Consider the following 23,212-nt stretch of genomic DNA (forward strand, 5'->3'; position numbering starts at 1 on the left):
TAAATATCTTACAGTTAAGATACCAAAAACTGCAATGAGATTATAGCCAAAATGTGTATGACATGTATTGTTTACATTAACATTAGTTTTAAAATACTAGATATAATTTTGTTTATGTAGGTGAATAGGTATATCTTTAAATGCATATCTAAGTATTAGAGTTTAGGTATGTATATGTATAGGATAGATAATGGACTGCCTTTCTTTTTAAGGTCCTCCTGAAACTGAAATTCGGATCACTGGATCTAATTTTGGTACTGACATCTTGGAAATTTCGGTGATGATAAGTGACACGCAGTGTAATGTGACCATGGTCAGTGATACTGTATTGCAGTGCATTGTTGGAGATCATGCTGGTGGCACTTTTCCCGTCACGATGCATCATAAAACAAAAGGCTTTGCCATGTCTGCAGTTGTATTTAAGTACCCACTTACTATTGACAGTATTCATCCAAGCCAAGGTAAGCATGAATGTGCCAGAGCCTAGAAATATTTCACATTGTTTCAGCAAACACTTATTTAGAAAGAAACATATGCTTCCAACCCTGCTAAAATATATAGTTCCTGTAGCACATTAAAATATTTTTGTTTATGCACCAAGAAGCATGCAAAGGTATCCATAGTTTCAAAATATTTGTTTAATGCTTATATTTCTCTTCCTGCTGTAGAATATATTTAAATTTTAATACTATTGAAAATGTCCAGATTGTATGTGGAAATGTTTTAAAAAAATGTTTAAATATCACTGACATATAATTATGTCTACATAAATAAATATCTTTTTCTGTTTGAAAATTATTTTAGTGGTTAAAAACCTTAAGAAATTATAACCAATGTACTTTTAACTAAAATAGTAATTTTACATTTGCATTTTGACTATTCAAATTCTTTGTGACATTTCTATTAAATAAAATTTAAATTCCTAGAAGTAGTTTAAATAAATGACTAAATGTGACATTTACTCAGTGAGGGGTTTAAAACACTACAATCAAAAGAGATTCTGCTGCAATAATATCAAAATTTTCAGTTCTAAGAATCTTTTCATTTAATGAAATTAGCTTCCATTTCAGGTATTAAATATATGTACAGATGAGGTTTTCTTTTCATTAACTTTGTCTTTCCTTCTTACATCTCTTCACTAGGGAGCTTCGGTGGTGGTCAAACCATGACTGTGACAGGCACTGGGTTTAATCCACAAAATTCAGTTGTGTTAGTGTGTGGCTCAAAATGTGCAGTCAACAAACTGAAATCTAATCGCACAACATTATTATGTGACATTCCACCAAGTAATGGTAAGTAGTCGCTTGGAGGAGAGCATGGCAACGCACTCCAGTATTCTTGCCTGGAGAATCCCATGGACAGAGGAGCCTGGCAGGCTACAGTCCATAGGGTCGCACAGAGTCAGACATGACTGAGCTTAGCACGCACGAACAGTCAGAAAAAGAACGGCAGTCTTTGAGAACTGTTTCATTTTATAGAGATCAGTCTAAGTTTCTTTTTTCTCAAGGTTTAGCGTTCATTAGGGCAACTGAATCAACTTTATGGATTTCCTGATTTTCAGCAGTTTCTTCAGAATTTTCCTTTCTACCCTTGTGTATTTCCAAGATTCATGATATCTGAGTTAAGCTGAATTGTTTGTAACAAATTGCAGTTTTTTGGTTTATTGTATAAGAAGCATACCAAATGGAAAACAAGTTTTTAGTACCTATTGGAGTATTAACTTTTCCTTAAAGTTAGGACAGTGTATATGGTACAGTATGCTATATATATGGTGTGTGTGCATATATATATATATATATATAGTATACTGGTTATGAAGGAAGTGAATTCTGATAACTCATTGCCAAGATGCCAACCCAGGCTGTGTTTCTGAGCAAGTTATTCAACCTCTCCATGCCTTGGTTCCCTCCTCTGTAAAAGGAAAATAATTAGCCTACTTATTGTGAGGCTTGATAAGCCAATGTATATAAAGTGGATAAAATGATATCCAAAACATGATCCGTGACTTGCTGTTATTATTACTCTTATTTATTTTTTAAATTTTTAATTATTTATTTACTTTTGGCTGCACTGGGCCTTCGTTGCTTTTTGCACAGGTGTTCGCTAGTTGGGGCCAGCAGGGGCTGCTCTTCCTTGCGACGTGCAGGCTTCTCATTGCGGTGGCTTCTCTTGCTGTGAGCACAGGCTGTAGGAGCACACGGGCTCAGTAGCTGTGGTCCATGGGTTTAGTTTTCCTGCAGCGCGTGGAGTCTTCCCAGACCAGGGCCCCAACCCATGTCTCCTGCATTGACAAGTGGATTATTAACCAGTGGACCACCAGGGAAGTCCACTCTTACTTAGTTTATTTAATGGTTAAAAGCCCGCCCTTTAAGGAGCCCCTGAATTCATTCTACCATTGTCATCTCAGCTAAGTGACTCAACTCCTTTCTGCTTCAATTTGTCCAGCTATTGAAAGGAGATAATATTAACCCTAATTCGATGGGTTATTGTGGAGTTTAAATATCGGGTATCTTAAGTACACAATAAACTTTAATTATCTAGCAAAATTTAAGAAGAACCAAAGAGAATAATATAGATGAATAAGGGATATGGTTTATATATAAACATTTTTTTAAAGCATTAACAAAATTTGATGAAGCTTTTCTAAACATTTTTGCTTCTTCTGATTTCTTAAAGAATATTTAGGAAAATGTAACATTTTGTGACTGGGCTTGTTTATCATTTTAACATCAGAGTTGGTATTCTGATTGTTTTGTTTTTTTTTAATGCAGCAATGCTATCAAGACCTGTCAAGATTTGTTTGCCTTAACATGAGCTCTGCTTCTTTTTTCAACATTTTTGGATTGCATGTCTGTAGTTTTTCTGTCTCTCACCTTGCTTTTAACTGCCACTCCTTGCCATTGTCAGCGCACCTGCTGTGAGTGGTTCTTTGTTCCTGCCTCTCTAATTTGCAGTGTTGAATCCTCTAAGACTGGAAAACTGAACAGGCAGGTTTGTAGAATCATCTATAGTAAGAGGCTCTGAGGAAGGACCTAAGGGTTTTCCCTCTGGTGAGAACGTGCATTTATTTTGTGAGGTTTTTGACTAATGCTAGACATTCTTATTAACTCACATATAGCCAGTGAAAGTGACTTTGGGTAAGGAAGGTGTTATTGAAAATATTTGGGGGTTTTGGACATGAGTAAGGGCCTGATGGCAGAACTGAACTCAGTTTGATGTCCTCCTATCACAGGGAGGGGACCCGAGCAAGCCTGTGAAGTGAGTGTGGTCAACGGGAATGATTCCTCTCAGTCCACGGCTCCTTTTACATACAACATGTCAATGACGCCGTTCATCACGGAAATAGCTCCCAAGAGAGGCAGTACAGCAGGGGGCACCAGACTTACAGTCTTGGGATCAGGCTTCAGGTACTGTCTTCACATTACACGTACAGGAGTGCGTCTTTCCAGACTCAAGCCATTACACCTGCTTTCTCATGTGCCAGGACAGTGTTTAAATATAGTCAAATAATGTGTACCCGGAGAAGGAAACGGCAACCCACTGCAGTATTCTTCCCTGAAATCCCATGGACAGAGGAGCCTGGAGGCCACAGTCCATGGAGTTGCAAAATAGTCAGACACGATTTCGTGCCTAAATAACAACATTGTGTACCTGGGTTTCCCAGGTGGCACAGCAGTAAAGAATCCACCTGCCACTGCAGGAGCTGCAAGAGACATGGGTTTGATCCCTGGGTTGGAATGAGGAGGAAATGGAAACTCCAGCCTGGTGGACTACAGTCCATGGGATCGCAAAGAGTCAGACACAACTGAGCAACTGAGCACTTAAAATGTGTGCCCATCTGCTGAAAAGCCACACTACTGTTTACTGACTGCACACTCTGTGTCACAAACCTTTCTACTCCATAGAATCTTCCTGGCTTACCTTCTTAGATATTTTTAAATCCCATTTTATAGTTAGAAAACTAAAATTAAAGAAGATACTGATTTTCCCCATATCCTAGTAACATCACAAGTATAAATCACTTTCCTGTTATGCTTTCCGCCAAATCTCATTTCCAACCATCATCTGCTTCATTGGTTGAATGAAACATCTCTTCAAGCACCAGATCCATTTCATTGTAACTATTTAGATTCCTTCTTCCTAAACATGTTCATTATTTTGGCTCAAACTGATGTACTGCACTACCATCATCCTTCAAGTAGTTAAGGCTGACTTCAAACCCCAGATCATTGAAATCATAGCAGGCAAAGCTAATTCCTCACATACTTATAACTACATTGGACTTGGATTTTTACACAGTGGTTAAGTCCCAAAGTCTATGAATATGGCAAAAATGTCAGCTAGACAAAGTGATCACAATAAAGTCTCTTATTGAAGTGCCATTTTGGAGAAGAATGTAGAATCTCTCAGTAGTTTGAACCGAAGCATTTTTTCTCCAGTGCTGCAGAACTTGCTAGTTTATATAGTTTTATTTCCCAACCTCTTAATCTCTTTGTTTACTTTTTTCTCAACAAATATTTTAAAGTTTTACTGCTCAAAAAAGTGTCAGTCTGCACTTTGATAGCTCATGGGGTAAGATCATTATTTTTACAATAATACAAATAATAGGGTGGTCAGTGTGACCTAGAAATTTGAGAAAAACATCAACGTTTTGTTTTCCTCCTTTTTACTTTACAGTGAAAATGTAGAGGATGTTCTCGTTACCGTAGCTGAAGCCATGTGTGATGTTGAGTATTCCAACGAGACCTGTGTCATCTGCATGACAAATGCCCACTCTCCTTCAGGGTGGGCTCCAGTCCATGTCAGCATCAGAAGCACCGGCCTGGCCAAACGGGTAACAGTGCTGTGGCATAGAGTAGTCTCGGCAGTAGAAAAACTAGCCTTATGGGAAGTGAAGTCACTAGTAATGGACTTTTTACTTTGTTAATTTCTCCAAAAAATAACTGAGATGTGACTATAAAAAATTTAAAGTAGGTTTTTTTTTTACTTATTACTAAAATGTTTATAATTTCAGACTTCTGATTATTCTGGGTTGCAGGTAATTGGTAATAGATTTTTTAAGTTTTTTATTATTGTGAAATGAATCAACTGGCAGCTCTAATGTATTTAAAGTAGGTTATACTTTATTGTTAATGAAGATGTTTGTTGTAAGATTTCTTCATTTTGAGAAATTAAATGATGAAATCTCTGAATTAAATTTTTAAAGTCTCTTGTGTTATGTTACAGGCTAATGCTGACTTCCTGTATGTGGACACTTGGTCCTCCAACTCCTCATGGGGAGGAAAATCTCCCCCAGAGGAAGGCTCCCTAGTTGTTATTACAAAAGGACAGACAATTTTGCTGGATCAAAATACCCCTATCCTGAAAATGTTGCTTATTCAAGGTAAATTTCTGAAAATCTGTTTCTAAGACTCTGCCTATGAAATGGTTCTGTGAGATTAATTTAATCAAGATTCATGATTATGAACATCCACAGTTATATCATGTTTCAAATTCAGAGTGTAGTGCTAAATTTATTAAATTGAGTGTTATTATCCATTTGTGGTTATAAAATTATTTATTGTGTTGCCACCAGAATGTTTTTAATAAAATAGAATAGAAAATATCAGAGTGTACCACATTCACATGGGTAAGCGTGTTTTTTTAAAGTTAAATATTTCTTAAACTTTTGTTTCAATAACTGTGTGTGTTTGTGTGTGTATGTGTGTAAGTGAATCCACATGGAGTGAATTAAACAGTAAAATAGTATTTCCTATTTAGAAAAACTAGTATAGTGGGTCCTGGGGATTGTAAAAACCACGGAGATGTGTTAAATTCTATACTAAATGACCCCCTCTTGCTCCTCTTGGATGTCAGATTGGGGTTTAACCTTTGCCTGTGAACCTGCTTTCAACTGTTACCCAAAGTTCTCTCTGCTTCTTAATATTCTATTTTTAATACAGAAAATTAAATAACCAGAACTGGTACAACTATGTGTAAAAGAGAGAATAATTGGCAAGAATAAAACACTTGGAGCTTTAATATATAAAGCTTTGCCATAATGGTCTTAGCTAATCAAAGACCTTTGCTTTTTGTTTTTGTTTCAAATCCTGATATAATAGCAGCATTTCACTTCTTTGAAGTTAATAATTATTGAACATTTGAACAAGTGAAGTTTTACTGTCCACAAAACTACATCAGTCTCTTAAAAAAATGTATCCCAGCACATTCTTTAATTATGCTAATCATAGGCTATAGCTATTGCTGGTGCAAATTAGTGGATAAAAGTTCGATGCTAATGTTGACATTACAATACTTTCTATAAAAAGTATTTTTCTTTTCTTTCAATTTTTTGTTCTTAATTTAAATTTGAGGTCCTGTGTTTGTAGAACTAGAAACTGTAGCTGCACTATTTAGTAGCATTTAAAATAACAAATGATCAAGGGAAAATAATCTGGCTTGGGGTTTGATTTTACTTCATATTGCCAAAGAACTGAAGTGAAGTGACATGCATAGTGATAGCAGATAGGAATAAAAAATCAAATTTTTAATGTATAATTTAATAAATAGCTTTAATATGAATTTTCCTTGTAATATATTTCAAAATTGTATGGTTTTTAGGTGGAACTCTAATATTTCATGAAGCTGACATTGAACTCCAGGCAGAAAATATTCTAATTACAGATGGAGGCATTCTGCAGGTATATGAGATAATTTGAACTGTGTTTATTGATAACCTCTCTCCATTTCTTTTTAAAATATCATGTGTAAAGTGGACAGTTAATTATGCTATACTATCACCAATTTACTTTTTTGTACATCTCAGTTCTTAGCATAAAGTCTTTTTTCCTGGATCCCAGAATATTTTTGTGCTTTTAATGCGAAGATAAAGCATACTTGCAGAGAGCAGAAATTTAAATAGTGCAAAAAAAAAAATTACCTCTGAGCTATATGTGGCCAAAGTCAATCAGTATCCTTTCCAAAGGCCTGGCACAGTGTATTTGACTGACTAGAAAATGTAAGGTTTATCTTATGGAGGAAAATGTAAGGTTTATCTTTCTCTCTCCATAAAAGAGGAGAGAGAAGGAAGGAATTTGTTTTTGGGTGATTACAACTGTGGCTAATGAGTTTCAGCTTTTTGAGTGATGCTCGTGAAATCCCTTGCAGATTGGGACAGAAGCGGCCCCATTTCAACACAGAGCGGTCATTACCTTGCACGGGCACCTGAGGTCTCCTGAACTCCCAGTATATGGCGCCAAAACGCTGGCTGTGAGGGAAGGAATCCTGGATCTGCATGGTATGGCTCAGGGAATTGGTCCAGGAGAGACTAGCCAAGAAGCCAGAGATAATCCTCCTGATAACTCTCTAAATGCAGCCTTGCCAAGCTTCTCCTGTCTTTATGGATTCTCTCTTTACCCCGCTTTATCTCTTCCCTCCTTCACACAGGCCAGGTCAACCCCTACAGACTACCAAGACACACAACCAGGGTCACTCCTGGAAAGCCCTTCCGTCACATTGTTTGCCTAATTTAGCACTTGAGACTGTCCATATTGATTGTTTTCTTTATTCATCCTATCTGAATAGAAAAGCATTAAGTCTGGAAGCAAAAATTGTCACGTCTTACATTTGTATTTTAAAATGGGCTCTTCCTAACATACAACTATACATTTATAGTTGCATTTTTCTGTAACTATATTCTGGAAAATTATCAGCAAAAAAAATTATTGTAATCCTGTTTGTGGTGTCAGGGTAGCATTGTTTAAAGGAAGTATGGTGTGAACCTTTTTATATGAAGTCTTCTCTATTGTAATGTGCATGTGTGCTAAGTCACTTCAGTTGTGTCTGACTCTGTGTGATCCTATAGACTGTAGCCCACTGGGCTCCTCTGTCCATGGGATTCTCCAGGCAAGAATACTGGAGTGGGTTGCCATGCCTTCTTCCAGGGGATCTTCCCAACCCAGGAATCAAACCCACATCTCTTATGTCTCCTGCATTGGCAGGTGCGTTCTTTACCACTAGTGCCACCTGGGAAGCCCTCTCTATTGTAATAATCTACTTCTTTTATAAGTTTATAATATATAAACATGATACCCGATTATGACCATATATGTCCTGCATTGGGCTAAATATCTACACTAATGAAATTTTCAGAAATTTACACATTTCATTTGTCTCCAGATTATCAATTTAAGCAACTCCTATCAACAAAGACAAGGTAATAGGCCTCTGCCCATGTTATCAATGTATGTCCCTGGTCATTTTATCAATGTATGCCTCTGGCCATTTTATCAAGAGTATTATACCATTCTGGAGAAGGAAATGGCTACCCGCTCTAGTGTTCTTGCCTGGGAAATCCCATGGACAGAGGAGCCTGGTGGGCTACAGTCCATGGGGTCGCAGAGAGTCGGACATAACTGAGGGACTAAACAGCAAAATGATGCCATTGATACTGAGTTTATATAAAGGAGATTGTCATCAATAAAATATATCATTGCAGAAGGACTTTTACAAAATGTGCAGACCCATACATGTTATTACAAATGTGACTGTTACTTTTATAAAGCAAGCACTCTAAATGTTTTTTGTTTTTTTTTTTGAGAAAGGTATAAGATGGTAAGTTAAAATGAATCTTCTCAAAAGTTATTCAATCCAGGAGATTAAAATGCATAAAACTCTTAGTATTCCAGAAGACATACCTGAGGAAACTCTCAGTTGGTTTGTATGTTGGCTCCAGGCCTGCCTGTTCCTGTAATCTGGACTCGTTTGGCTCATACTGCAAAGGCAGGGGAACGGACTTTGATTTTACAAGAAGCAGTAACATGGAAACCAGGAGATAAGATTGTAATTGCAAGCACAGGACACAGGTATGATATCTTCTAGATCTGATAATTTTGATTTAGGATAGAAATGTGTAACTGTGTAAAAAAGGTAAGATTCAGGAGGTCCACAGCCATTTAATTTAAATTTGAAACCTCAAGTAAAGAAGCCTGGACAGCCAAATATTTATTTGCCAGATATTAACATTGAGTTGATCCCCTGCATGAGTTTTTATTGACTGAATTTACTATAAGAAAAAGTATAAATATATACTAATAAAAGATTTTAGTCGTTTTTCATGGTGCAGTTCCCACATAAGATTTCATTTGACAAGAGCATTCTGCTATTAAAAGTTATTTGAAAACCTCTGAGTGATGTCCCACAGAGTGCAGTAAGTCAGAAAGAGAAAAACAAATACCATATATTAATGTATGAATGTGGAATCTAGAAAGATGGTACAGATGATTTCTTTTTGCAGGGAAGGAATAGAGATGTAGATGTGGGAAATGGACATGTGGACAGAGTAGGGAAAGGGAGGGTGTAACGAATTGGGAGAGTAGCATTGACATATATACACGACCACGTGTGGAATAGATGGGCTATGGGAAGCTGCTGTACAGCACAGGGGGCTCACATCAGTGCTCTGTGATGACCAAGAGGCATGGGATGGGGGTTGGGGTGGGAGAGAGAGGCAAGAAGAAGGGGATATGTGTATACTTACGGCTGACTCACATTGTACAGCAGAAATTAACACAACATTGAAAGCAATTAAACTCCAATAAAAAAAAAGAAAACCTCTGAGTGAGAGCTGTAGCTGAGTACATCAATGCATGCAAAAATGTAAATGAGCTTCTTTGTTTGGGGTCACCAACGAGCACAGTTGAAAGCAGCTAGTTAAGTCTTTTTAATCTTACAGTCTTGGCAGTGGTTCCCATGGAGCAAAATTGTTAGTAATGATTGAATGATAGGGATGAAATTATAGTGTAAGTAATGATTAACATGACCTTTGATGTCTGACATTTTATCATGAAACTGCTTATGACCCTTAATTAATGTTTAATTATATATTTTAGCAAATAAGAAATACAAGGAACAAAACTAATATAGCTACATCAGGAATACTGGTGGGGAGATAAAGCAAGAGGAGCTTTATTTTTGCTTTATTGTTCAAATTATGTAATAGCAAAATTGGATATAGTTATGTGGATCAGGGAACAAATAGTAATTTATGACAAGAAACAGCTAAGTTGTATTAAGGTCGTGACTCAATTTAGAATTAAAATTCAAGATGGCATTTTGAATTTGTCCCTTTCCAAGTTAAAAATAGACTTGCAGATGTTAGGAAGAGTTAAATACATACTTAGCTTTATAAGCACCCTCTTTTTTTTTCCTCTGCCCTTGGGATGATATAATGACAAAATTAAAAAGCAGCAAAATGACAGGGCTTGCTTATAGAATAGGAAGTCCTCATAGCTTTTCTGGGTGAAAGAAAATTAAGTTTAGAATTTAGGGGGTCACAAAGAGTCAGACACGACTGAGTGACTGAACAACAAACCAAAGTTTTAATGTTTTAAACAAGAATTTAGGAATTTCCCACCAAATCTAATTAGTTGTTCACTATTTCATTTGTAAATCCTATTTGAGAGTTTGCAAAGCAGGTGGTTAAGAATACTACTTCTAAAGTCAGTCGACCTAGGTCCAACCCCCAGCAATGCCCCTCTCTGTGCTTCACTAAAATTGGAATGCTGTTAGTGTGTATCGCAGAATTAGTGTAAGGATTAAATGAGTTAGTATGTGTAAAACAGAGTGGAACTTGGCTCAAAGTTAGTGCTATATAAATGTTGGATATTATTACAAAGGAAGGAAAGGTGCATTTAGGTGTACCTAACATATAAAATGGCACCCCACTCCAGTACTCTTGCCTGGAAAATCCCATGGACAGAGGAGCCTGGTAGGCTGCAGTCCATGGGGTCGCTAAGAGTCAGACATGACTGAGCGACTTCCCCTTCACTTTTCATTTTCATGCACTGGAGAAGGAAATGGCAACCCACTCCAGTGTTCTTGCCTGGAGAATCCCAGGGACGGGGGAGCCTGACGGGCTGCCGACTATGGGGTCACACAGAGTCGGACACGACTGCTGCTACAGCAGCAGCAGCAACATATAAAAATCCTTTTGAGAACTTCTTTTCTAAAAATATAATCTCTGTATCATCTGAATCCAAGAGAATTGGGAGAGGTTAGTCCAAATCACCTGAGGGATCTTATAATATTATTGATACACCCTATCTCAAACATCCTTAATCTCCACTTCCCCCTCCCCGCTCCCCCTCTAATTCCTTCCTTGGGTCTTTGGGAATTATGTCTTTCCATCCACTTACCCTTTTGGAAAAAAAAACAGCTTTGGTCTCCTGTTTCTTCTAGCTTTTCTGTCTCTCCCCTCGCCACCTCCCTTTCTCTCTCTCAGTTATTCAGTCACTTAAATACCATGCCCATTTCTTCCATTTCATTCTCACTCTCCATTTTTTTTTCCCTTTAAGCCCTACAATCTAATTTTCATCTTCACAAAAATTTGCCTTGTGACCTGAATATCAGCTGTCTTCACTTCCTGCACATCACCAAGTTCTTTGGGTTCTGCCCTTGAAATGCCTCTTCCATCAGCTTTCCTTACTTTCAGTTGAATTTAGACTTCCAGTCCCTCATGCTGGAATATTCCATCATCTTCTTATTTGGGTTCCGTTCCTCTACCTTCTTCCCTCAGGAATTTATTCTGCATTGATTTGTTCAGTCAGTCAAATCTATGATTGACTTGTGACAGGTACTCAGCATACAGAATGATTCAGTGGTTGCCTTACCTAGAGGAGCAGACAGGTATGGGAGGACAAAGAAGTAAATGGGGGATAGGTCTGCAGTGTGGTAACTGTGAGTGCTCATGGGGCCTCGGGCAGCACTTATGGGGAATCTAGAAGGGCTGGGAAAGTTGAGACAGGTGCCTTCCAATCTATTTAAGATGCAACATTGTTATTTGACCTGGTAGTTAAAGGAGGAGAAAGATTTGCAAGGAAGAGAGGAATCAAAAAGCAGTGTCAGGAAGATACATTGATAACTCCCCTAAAGGCACCTCTGTCAATTGCACCAGTCACATGCTTTAGTAGATAAAACACAAAATCAGCCATAGAAACACTTGTCTCTCTGAAGTTAAGGGCACTTCTGCTTGGTACCCACCTCCCAGTATTTAACTCTATGTCTAGAAAACAGGCTTGTTCTTGTTCAGTGGCTATGTAGTGTCTGACTCTTTGCAACCCTGTGAACTGTCGCCTACCTCTGTTCATAGAATTTCCTGTCTATGGAATTTGCAGGCAAGAATATTGGAGTGGGTTGCCATTTTCTCCTAGACACTCAATAAACATTTGTTGGAAGGATTCATACATGAATGTGTATATTATCAATTTGGCCAGTCCTTTTGTTGGAACTTGGGGTGTGTTGAAGGAATGAGTAGAAATAAGACCTCCTGAACCCACCTCAGTCATTTCTTTACCCTGCTCTGAAACCTCCAGTAGACTCCCTCTGTAAGGTTTTTTCCAACCTCAGCACTATTGACATTTTGGACAGGTTAATTCTTTGTTTATCACAGGAGGTTTGGGAACATCCTCAGCCATTGCCTACTAGTAGCAACACCAACACCACCACCACCACCACCAACACCACCAATACCAATACCAACAACACCACCAACACCACTCCCACCAACACCGCCTCCACCAACACCACCACCACCAATAACAATACCACCACCAACAACACCACCTCCACCAACACCACCACCACCAACACCACCTCTACCAACACCACCACCATCAATACCAATACCACCACTAACACCAACACCACCACCACCATCACCACCAATACCAACACCACCTCAACCAACACCAACACCACTACCACCACCACCACCTCCACCAACACCACCACCACCAACACCACCTCTACCAACACCACCACCACCAATACCAATACCACCACTAACACCAACACCACCACCACCATCACCACCAACACCAACACCACCTCAACCAACACCAACACCAACACCACTCCCACCACCACCACCTCCACCAACACCACCACACCAACACCACCACCACCACCACCAACACCACCAACACCAACACCAATACCAATAACACCACCAACACCACTCCCACCAACACCACCTCCACCAACACCACCACCACCAATAACAATACCACCACCACCACCACCAACAGCACCACCACCACTACCAACACCACCAGTACCAACACCACCAACACCAACAATACCACCACCACCACCACCAATACCAACACCAATACTAATACCACCACCACCACCAACACCACTACCACCACCATCAACACCACCACCACCAACACCACCACCACCATCAACACCACCACCACCAATACCAATACCACCAACACCACCTCCACCAACCCCACCTCCACCAACACCACCACCATCAATACCAATATCACCACCAACACACCACCACCAACACCACCTCCACCAACACCACCACCAACACCACCTCTACAAACACCACCACCACCAATACCAATACCACCAACACCACCTCCACCAACACCACCACCACCAACACCACCTCCACCAACACCACCACCAATACCACCTCTACCAACACCACCACCACCAACACCACCACCACCAACACCACCACCACCAATACCAATACCAACAACAACAACAACACCACCACTAGTACCACCAATACCAACACCAACACCACCTACACCAATACAACAGCCCCTGCTTTGCTGTGTTATAACAACCAAAAATGTGTCCAGGCATCGCCAAATGTCCCCAGGGGAATAAAATCATCCTTGGTTGAGAGCCACTGTGTGTGATCCTCAAAGTTGTAAAGGAGTTGTTCTTTTGAATACTTTAGAGAGAGTAAAATACCATCTTCAAATTCCTCTTCAGCATATTGTATGACATAAACATTTTTTTCCTATTTTACAGATGAAGTTTTCAAAATAGAATAAAACAAATATACCAAAGCAATACTGTGTTTTATATTAATTCTGAGAGCTTGTGGTTAAAATTTTTACAGACACAGCCAACGAGAAAATGAAAAAAGGACCATTGCATCTGTATCTGCTGATGGCAGGAACATAACACTCACTGATCCACTGAATTACACACACTTGGGGATCACTGTCACCCTCTCTGATGGAACTCTTTTTGAAGCAAGAGCAGAAATTGGAATTCTTACAAGAAATATTTTAATAAGAGGATCTAACAACGTGGAGTGGAATAACAAAATCCCAGCGTGTCCTGATGGATTTGACACAGGTAACTTTAGTAGCCTTAGTGTGTCAACTTTAATGTTTCCAGACATTGCAGAAATATTCCCTGTGGGCAAAATCAGCTCCTGTTCAGAACTAAGAGACTTGGTTATGCACAGGCAATAAATAAGCCCCAAATTTTAGCGAGTTAAAATGGTAAAGGTTTATTTCTTATTTATGCTACATGTGTCCAGTATGAGTCAACAGGGGGGCTCTGATCACTGTAATTTTCCAGTGTCTGGGTTGATGGAGGCTTCATCTCCACATGAGTTTCCATGGTCTCTGAGACAGGAGATCAGAAGGCCGGGAAGTTAAGCACCAGCAGTTAGTTACTTTGGTCCTAAAGGGACATGTGCTCTTCTACTCACGTGTCAGTAGTTGGGACTGGTTCTATGGCTATCCTTAACCTACCACAATAAAGAATCCACCTACTGTGCAGCAGCTGTGGAAAATGGAGGTTCCGTCCCTGGGTCGGGAAGATTCCCTGGAGGAGGACATGGCAACCTACTCCAGTATTCTTGCCTGGAGAATCCCATGGATAGAGGAGCCTGGCAGGCTACAGTCCATAGCTCTGCAAAGAGTTAGACACAACTGAAGCTACTTAGCATGCACACATGTATGTGTGTGTATACACACACACACACACATACATATGCATATGTGTGTATATATGTTTACATAAAACTATGTATAACTATATAAATGTGTATAGTTAGGAAGCACAGTGCATTTAAGTCTCTTTAAATATTTTATGTGATCACTACTACTGTTGTTGTTGGTTAGTTGCTAAGTCGTGTCCAAGTCTTTGAGACCCTGTGGACTGCAGCCGGCTAGGGTCTCCTGTCCATGGATTCGCCAGGCAAGAATACCGGAGTGGGTTGCCATTTCCTTCCCCAGGGGATTGAACCTGCATCTCCTGCATTGGCAGGCAGATTTTTTACCGCTGAGCTGCCAGTGAAGCCCACTGCCATTACAATCCTATAAATAGTTGAATAATAACTGGTACACCTTAGGTATAGCCTTTTCTTCAGTGGGAAGCATAAGACAAAGCTCAATGGATTCAATGTCAAGTGACCTGCATTCTGATTCCAGTTCATCTGCAACATCTCACTGTGTCCATCATAAACCTAGATTCATCCTGATTATTTATATAAATATACTTCCTGTTCTGCCAACCTACTATCGTTGTAAGAATTAAGTGCGATAATGCATGTTCTAATCTTGTACCAGTGTAAGATTGTATCAACTATGTTAATCCCAAATGTTGCAGAAAATAAATTCAGAGATAATAAAGCAAAATACCTTTATCAGCATTCATTCAGCCATTCAAACATCTATCTAGTATCTTTGAAAGATACTAAAGTAAGTACTTTTGGGCTTCTCTGGTAGCTCAGACAGTAAAGAATCTGCCTGCAATGTGGGAGACCTGGGTTCAATCCCTGGTTTGAGAAGATCCCCTGGAGAGTGTATGGCAACCCACTCCAGTGTTCTTGCCTGGAGACTCCCCTATGGACTGAAGAGCCTGGCAGGCTATAGTCCATGGGGTCACAAAGAGTAAGATACAAGTGAGAGACTAAGCACAGCACAGCAAAGTACTTTAGGGAATGCAGAGGTGAACAAGACAAGGCTCTTACCTTCCTCACTGTGCAGAGGAAAAGATAACATGAATGCAAGCAATTATGTTCTAGGATAAGATTAAAATTATATGTAAATAAAAAGATATAACTAGGTGTGAAAAGCAGTCTTTATATGAGAGGATTTTGACATGGTTTTCCTTTATTGTATCTTAAAAATTATTTTTAAAGGTGAATTTGCTACACAGACATGTCTCCAAGGAAAGTTTGGAGAAGAAATAGGAAGTGACCAGTTTGGAGGCTGCATTATGCTTCATGCTCCTATAGCTGGTGCTAACATGGTAACTGGAAGGATAGAATATGTAGAGGTAAGAGACACTATTATTAGCGGTTTGTCCAAAGTTGTCTATACAATGAGTATGTATTGAGCACCTGCTTTTTGCCAGATGCTGCTTATAATGATGTTTGGTAGAGGAGACAGATAAATAAACAGTGTCGATACATCTATTGTTATTCATGTATGTCATCATGCCAAAATTTTGTTTCTCTGCTTTTCTTATACCCACCCCATGTCAAATTCATTAACAAGTTCTATCCCAAAATAGTGTATCCTGAATCCACTATTTTTCCAGCACTCCACCTGGTTCCGAACCCAAACCACTGTCACCTCTCACCTGGACTACTATGCTTTTCTCCTAATTGGTCTTCCTACTTCCACCTTTTTTGCAGCGTAATCTCCACACCACAGCCAAAGTTCAGCTTTTTTATTTTTTAATTTATTTTATTGGCGAATAATTGCTTTGCAATCTTGTGTTGGTTTCTGCCATACGTCCCCATGAATCAGCCACAGGTATACATATGTCCCCTCCCTCCTGAACCCTCCTCCCATTTCCCTAGAGCCTATTATCCAGCGTGAAGTAAGTCAGAAAGAGAAAATAACATATATTAGCGCACGTGTATGGAATCTAGAAAGACGGTCCTGACGAACTTGTTTGCAGGGGAGCAGTGGAGACACAGACGTAGAGAAGAGACTTGTGGACAAAGTTCAGGCGTTAAAGTGCGAATCAGATCTTGCCACACTGTGTTCGAAACTCTTCAGGAGCTTCACAATACACTTAAAACAAAATGTCCAAGCTCTTCCCAGAGGAGCCACATCATCTGACCCACTCTGGCCTCTTGCTGTCTTGGTGAACCATCCTTGGCGCCAGCCGTGCTGGCCACATAGGCCTCCCTGTGTATGTGACCACGTCAGGCACGTTCCTAGCTCGGTTCTTTGCACACGCTCTTCATCTTCCTTACAATGCTTCTTTCCCAGGTACTTCTGTGTTCACACTCATTTCAGTCAAATCTCTCCTCAAGTGTATCTCCTCAGAGAGGCCGTGCCTCACCACCTTTATTTGAAAGAGCTGCCAAATTCCTATTTTTCTTTATTAACTCATAACTCCAGATATATTTTGGTTTTATTTTTTAATCTCTTCTTCTAGAACATAAGCAATCCTTCTAGTTTTCTACTGATTCCTCTGTAGCTGGAGCAGTGCTTGGCACAAACCAGATTCTTAATTGCCTATAAATTGAATAAACACATAAATAAAAGAATAAATATACCCAAGATATCAGGAGCTCTTCTGTATCTTTAGTCTATATAATCTGGGTTTAGCACAGTTTTTATCAAGTATTCAATAAAAGGAAGGAGGATGCTAAGGAAGGAAGGATAGTAAAATCCATAAATTTGTTAAATTGGGAACATCCAACTGTAGTAAGGGTGGCAAAGTCAATGGCTACATTTGGTAAAATTCTCCTCCTCCTAGGTTATATTACACATGTGTAACTTCCGGATATGGACTAAGTCACGTTACCAGGGTTGACCTGTATAGTAAATATTAGTAATAGTTAATTTTTATTTTTATATGAAGAATGAAAATAAATGGGTGACATAACATTTTATTTCCAAACCTCATAAGATTATATTACACAGATACACACACATACACACACACAGAGGTGTCTTCTGTCTTAGATTATTAGATCGTTTTGGTTGTTCAGTCACTAAGTCGTGTCTGACTCTTTGCGACTCCATGGACTGCAGCATGCCAGGCTCTCCTGTCCATCACTATCTCCCGGAATTTGCTCAGATTCATGTCCATTGAGTTGGTGATGCTGTATAATTATTTGATCCTCTGCTGCCCACTTCTCCTTTTGCCTCCCATCTTTCCCAGCATCAGGGTTTTTTCCAATGAGTTGGCCCTTTGCATCAGGTGGATTGTAGACCTTTGAAAGTATAGCAGAGTGGTTAGTAAGAGCGCCAACTCTCTATTCAGACCAGTGGGTTTAGGTGGAGCTTTGTGACTATGAAATAGATAATCAGCATTCAACATTTCACTTTCTTCATCTATAAAATGAAGCTTCTGATGAGTGGCTACTTCCTAAGATTGTAGTAAAGAGTGTGATCATGCATATGACATTTAGCACAATATCTGGCACTTGATAAATATTCAAGAAATATTTCTTATAATTAAGTAAGGATTAAGAGGAGGAGAAAAAGAAGTATTTTAAGAGGTTGTGTTTTGCTCAACACCACAGTTTCATATCAGAGTCAGGTGAAAAGTGGAAGAGTTGAAGATGACTTTTGTTCATTCATTCGATAAAAAGCATGAGCACACATGGGCTGTTATATTCATATATTGAATAAAACAAGGTGGGTTGGGGGTCAAAGAACATTTTAAAATGATAAACAGGAATAATATGGGAGAGATCAATGCATTAATAATAATTAATGTGAAAGTGGATATTATTTTGAAACAAGAAAGTATGAGCCAGCAAACTCTATGTGTATCACTGAATAGCTGTAATTTCTGGGCTTGACAGATATTCCATGCTGGTCAGGCATTCCGGTTGGGACGATATCCAATACATTGGCACCTTCTTGGAGATTTACAGTTTAAATCTTACGTAAAAGGCTGTGCAATTCACCAGACCTATAACAGGGCTATTACTATCCATAACACACATCACCTTCTGGTCGAGAGGAATATTATATATGATATCAGGGGAGGAGCATTTTTTATAGAAGATGGCATTGAACATGGCAATATCCTGCAATATAACTTGGCAGTATTTGTACATCAGAGTACTAGTCTTCTGAATGACGATGTGACTCCAGCCGCATTTTGGGTAACCAATCCAAACAACACCATACGACACAACGCGGCTGCTGGTGGCACTCACTTTGGCTTTTGGTACCGAATGAACAACCACCCTGATGGGCCGTCTTATGACCGAAACATTTGCCAAAAAAGAGTCCCTCTTGGAGAATTCTTTAACAACACTGTTCATTCTCAAGGTTGGTTTGGATTGTGGATCTTTGAAGAATATTTCCCCATGCAGACAGGATCGTGTACTTCTTCGGTGCCAATGCCTGCAGTATTTCATTCACTGACAACTTGGAATTGTCAAAAAGGAGCCGAATGGGTCAACGGAGGTGCCCTTCAGTTCCATAACTTTGTGATGGTAAATAATTACGAGGCTGGAATTGAAACAAAGAGGATCCTGGCTCCTTACGTTGGAGGATGGGGTGAAACCAATGGAGCAATGATTAAAAATGCCAAAATAGTTGGTCATCTTGATGAACTGGGGATGGGGTCTGCATTTTGCACGACAAAAGGCCTGGTTCTCCCGTTTAGTGAAGGATTGACTGTTTCTTCCGTACACTTCATGAACTTTGACCGTCCTGGATGTGCAGCTTTGGGAGTGACGTCCATCACAGGTGTTTGTAACCACAGATGTGGAGGGTGGAGTGCAAAATTCGCTGGCGTCCAGTATTCTCACACGCCGAACAAGGCTGGCTTTCGATGGGAACATGAAGTGGTACTGATTGATGTTGATGGTTCGCTTACAGGTAAGGTGATGTTTTCATTTCTGATAAAATATTTTGGAACTACATTTTTCACTTAACACGGACTTTAATTGTCATAGCATATTCAGGTGAATCACAGATCTTACCTGGTACCAAACTTTCCTGATGACCTAAAGATGTAGGTCAGCACTAGTCATAGATGACACATCCCTTTCTGGAGAAGTGCCAACCTATCACATTCAGCCTCCACGTGTGTCCTTTTTTTTCCTGCATTCGAACTTTGGTTTTGAGTTAATAGCGAATTTTAAACAATATTTATGGAATTAGGAATCACAAAAGAAAGCCATGTCAGTCTGAAAATGTCATTCAGTAATGTCAGTTAATTACATGACTACCCAAATTCTCCAGCCAGTCAGGCCCATAGAGGTATAAATTCCAGGTTTATTTACATAAGCAATGTGGACAGACTGGATACATCCTGTTCAAGTACCTTAGAGGGAAGTAGTAAGTCCCAGGCCTACTGTTAGCCTTTTTCTTTCCAATCTAAATTCTGAATTTGGAATTGGTTCAAAGAATATGTGAACTTTAGTACAAAATTCAACATTCTTTGTAGGTTAAATTTTTCTACCATCTGAAGTTCAGATCTTTCTGTAAATATGATTCCTAGAATTTAGCATTTTTATAAAATTTTAATGATAACGACTTGGCTTCCCTGGTGCCTCAGTGGTAAAGAGTCTGCCTACCAGTGCAGGAGACACAAGTTCGATCCCTGAGTTGGGAAGACCCCCTGAAGAAGGAAATGGCAACCCATTCCAGTATTCTTGCCTGGGAAATCCCATGGACAGAGGAGCCTGGAGGGCTACAGTCCATGGGGTGGCAAGAGTTGGACATGACTTAGCGACTAAACAACAATAACAATTTGGCTAAATAAGATAGGAAGGATGTGTATGTATGTATGATTCTGCATAATACCTTATAAAAGAGGAACAACTGACAAGTAAACCTACAGATACTAACAAATGTTTTTGAAAGCCTTGGAAAGAAGGTTCATCTCAATAGTCAAAGAGACTGAATACTCACCTATAATTGTTGATTTGTTTCCTATTTTAATTGTGGCTTTAAGAAGGAGAACATTTGGATAATTCCAATATATAGAGCTTTATTGACCTTTATTCCTTAATTCAGCTTAGATTCTTCTTTTTTTTTTAATATTTATGTGTTAGGCTGTGCCAGGTCTTAGTTGTAACATGCAGAATATTTAGTTGGGGCATATGAACTCTTAGTTGTGGCATTTGGTGATCTAGTTCCCTGATCAGGGATCAAACCTGCAGCCCCTGCTTTGGGAGCATGGAGTCCTAGGCACTGGACCTCCAGGGATGTCCCTCAGCATGGATTCTTAATGTTTGTTGACAGACTCTCGGTTGAGAGCCCAGGCTTTATGGTCAGACAGCCTGGATTTACATCCTTCCTTGTGTCCTTGACCAAGTCACCTATTCCCCATCCCATCCCCTACTTTGTCTCTCATGGGTTCTTCAGATCCCATATTTCTGCTATGTTCATGATAAGCTCCCTGAGCAAAGAGTCCATTGTAAAGCCTTTTTAGGAGGGCCCCTTACTCCATGACAAAAAAAGAAAAAATGAACCAAGACTTCTAGATTGTATTGGTGGCACTCTGGATCATAGTAAGCATATGCTGTGGACAGTTCGGCTTTTCAGTTTTCTGACGTGAAACGTGCTGTTGCGTCCATCTCCTAGGTCACAAAGGACACACCGTCATTCCACACAGCCCTCTGCTGGACCCTTCTCACTGCACTCAAGAAGCCGAGTGGAGCACAGGGTTCCCCGGGTCTGTCTGTGACACCTCGGTCAGCTTCCACCGGATAGCATTCAACAAGCCGTCTCCAGTGTCCCTGCTCGAAAAGGATGTGGTTCTCTCAGACTCTTTTGGTAAGTGGAATGTAATCAGGTGACCCACTCATTTAAATGTTTTCCTCAATTTTCATCATCACCTTCCTGAGTTGTCACTCACTATTTAGAACACTGAAAAAAGAATAATATTGATATCAGTCATAAGCCAGGCAGGAAACTAATAACACACCCCGAAACGACTTATGAGGACTATTGAGTAAATGTGTGGACGAGCATGACATTCTGCTGATTAAGGCACCCTAATATCATGGGCTCCCCTAGTAAAGAATCTGCCTGTAATGCAGGAGGCCTGGGTTTGATCCCTGGGTCAGGAAGATCCCCTGGAGGATACTCCAGTATTCTTGCCTGGAGAATCCCATGGACAGAGGAGCCTGGCAGACTACAGTCCATGGGGTCACAGAGAGTCAGACACAACTGAGGGACTAAGCAGCGTGCAACCACAGCCAGTACTGTGACAGAGAGCAGGATAGTTGGCATAGCTTTTGGATTAAGACAGTGAAAATACATCGTTTCTGCCCCTGAAAGCAAATTATTTTGATTATCTTTGCTGATTGATGTAGGATGGGGGTGCATCTGCTAGGTCCCTGGCTGCACCCCAGGTGCCAGAGGCTGTTGATTTACTGAGTCGTTTGAGTAAAGATACTATATGTGGAACACCACATGTGCTTGACATTGTTGCCTGATGAGATTGCATTAATTTACCATCATTATTCATGATCCATCTGGCATTTGCACCAGCCAGACAAGCAAGTTAAATGGAGATTGGTAGGAATCCTGATCATCACATCTCTCAGATTTTTTGTTGTGGCATTATTTTCTATATTTTCCCCCCTCGAGGGTTTAGAATTGCTTTTAATTTGTTATCTTGATAAGGGGGTGACAGGGGGAAGTATGGTTCCTGAAGTGTTCACTCAGTCCTTCCTACCTGATTTTCCTTCCCTCCATTGGGAACTCTTCCAGTTACTAAATATGTCTATTTTCATCATGTCTGACCTGGCCTGACTGGACTAGCTCTTATCTCTATATCATTCCCTCCATCCCTTTATACACACATCCATCATCTGTTTGAATTATTGGTTAAAATGTGTGTGTTCTCAGTTGCTCAGTTGTGTTCAACTCTTTGTGACCCATGAACTGTAGCCCACCAAGCTCCTCTGTCCACAGGGTTTTCCAGGCAAGAATACTAGAGTGGGTGGCCATTTCCTCCTCCAGGGGATCTTCCCAACACAGGGATTGAATCCACATCACTTTCATCTCCTGCATTGGCAGGTGGATTCTTTACCACTTAGCCAGCTGGAAGCTGCATTAGTTAAAACATCTATAATTAATCCAGTCTCCTATACACTGTTCTGATAGACTGCAGATTTTGGAAAATAGGAAAAGCATTGGTGCATCAAAGATTTGCCAGACATGATTCTCAAATATAGTTTTCCACATTTTCTGCATAAATCTAAATGATACAGCTTCTTGATGATAGTGTTTCCAAATTTCCATGTTTAATGATATTTACAAGGTAGAAACTTGCAATTTGAAACTAAAATTATGTATCTCAATATAAGCCAAATGAATTTTGAAAACATGTAGCATGATTATACCAGTAATACTATAGCTGCTAAAATTATAGCTATGTCAAATCCATCAGGACATGCTAGGGTTTTGTTACTTCACCCCATATTATCAGATCCTCTTGGTAGGATATTTCTTGTGAGCAT

At 39.7% G+C, this 23,212-nt stretch overlaps 1 protein-coding gene across 1 annotated transcript in view; it reads left to right on the forward strand.

The window, feature by feature from the left end:
• PKHD1L1 (PKHD1 like 1) overlaps positions 1-23,212 on the forward strand; it is a 184,318-nt gene that overhangs the window by 90,848 nt on the left and 70,258 nt on the right. The window contains exons 39-50 of the mRNA XM_014480419.2: positions 213-461; positions 1,143-1,292; positions 3,233-3,407; positions 4,678-4,834; positions 5,227-5,383; positions 6,601-6,680; positions 7,147-7,276; positions 8,714-8,843; positions 13,910-14,151; positions 15,950-16,086; positions 18,584-19,613; positions 21,327-21,518. Of these exons, the coding sequence (XP_014335905.2) occupies positions 213-461; positions 1,143-1,292; positions 3,233-3,407; positions 4,678-4,834; positions 5,227-5,383; positions 6,601-6,680; positions 7,147-7,276; positions 8,714-8,843; positions 13,910-14,151; positions 15,950-16,086; positions 18,584-19,613; positions 21,327-21,518 (2,829 nt within the window). The remainder of the gene's footprint in view (positions 1-212; positions 462-1,142; positions 1,293-3,232; positions 3,408-4,677; positions 4,835-5,226; positions 5,384-6,600; positions 6,681-7,146; positions 7,277-8,713; positions 8,844-13,909; positions 14,152-15,949; positions 16,087-18,583; positions 19,614-21,326; positions 21,519-23,212) is intronic.

The sequence above is a fragment of the Bos mutus genome, chromosome 14 (genome assembly GCF_027580195.1).
Source record: "Bos mutus isolate GX-2022 chromosome 14, NWIPB_WYAK_1.1, whole genome shotgun sequence".
NCBI lineage: Eukaryota > Metazoa > Chordata > Mammalia > Artiodactyla > Bovidae > Bos > Bos mutus.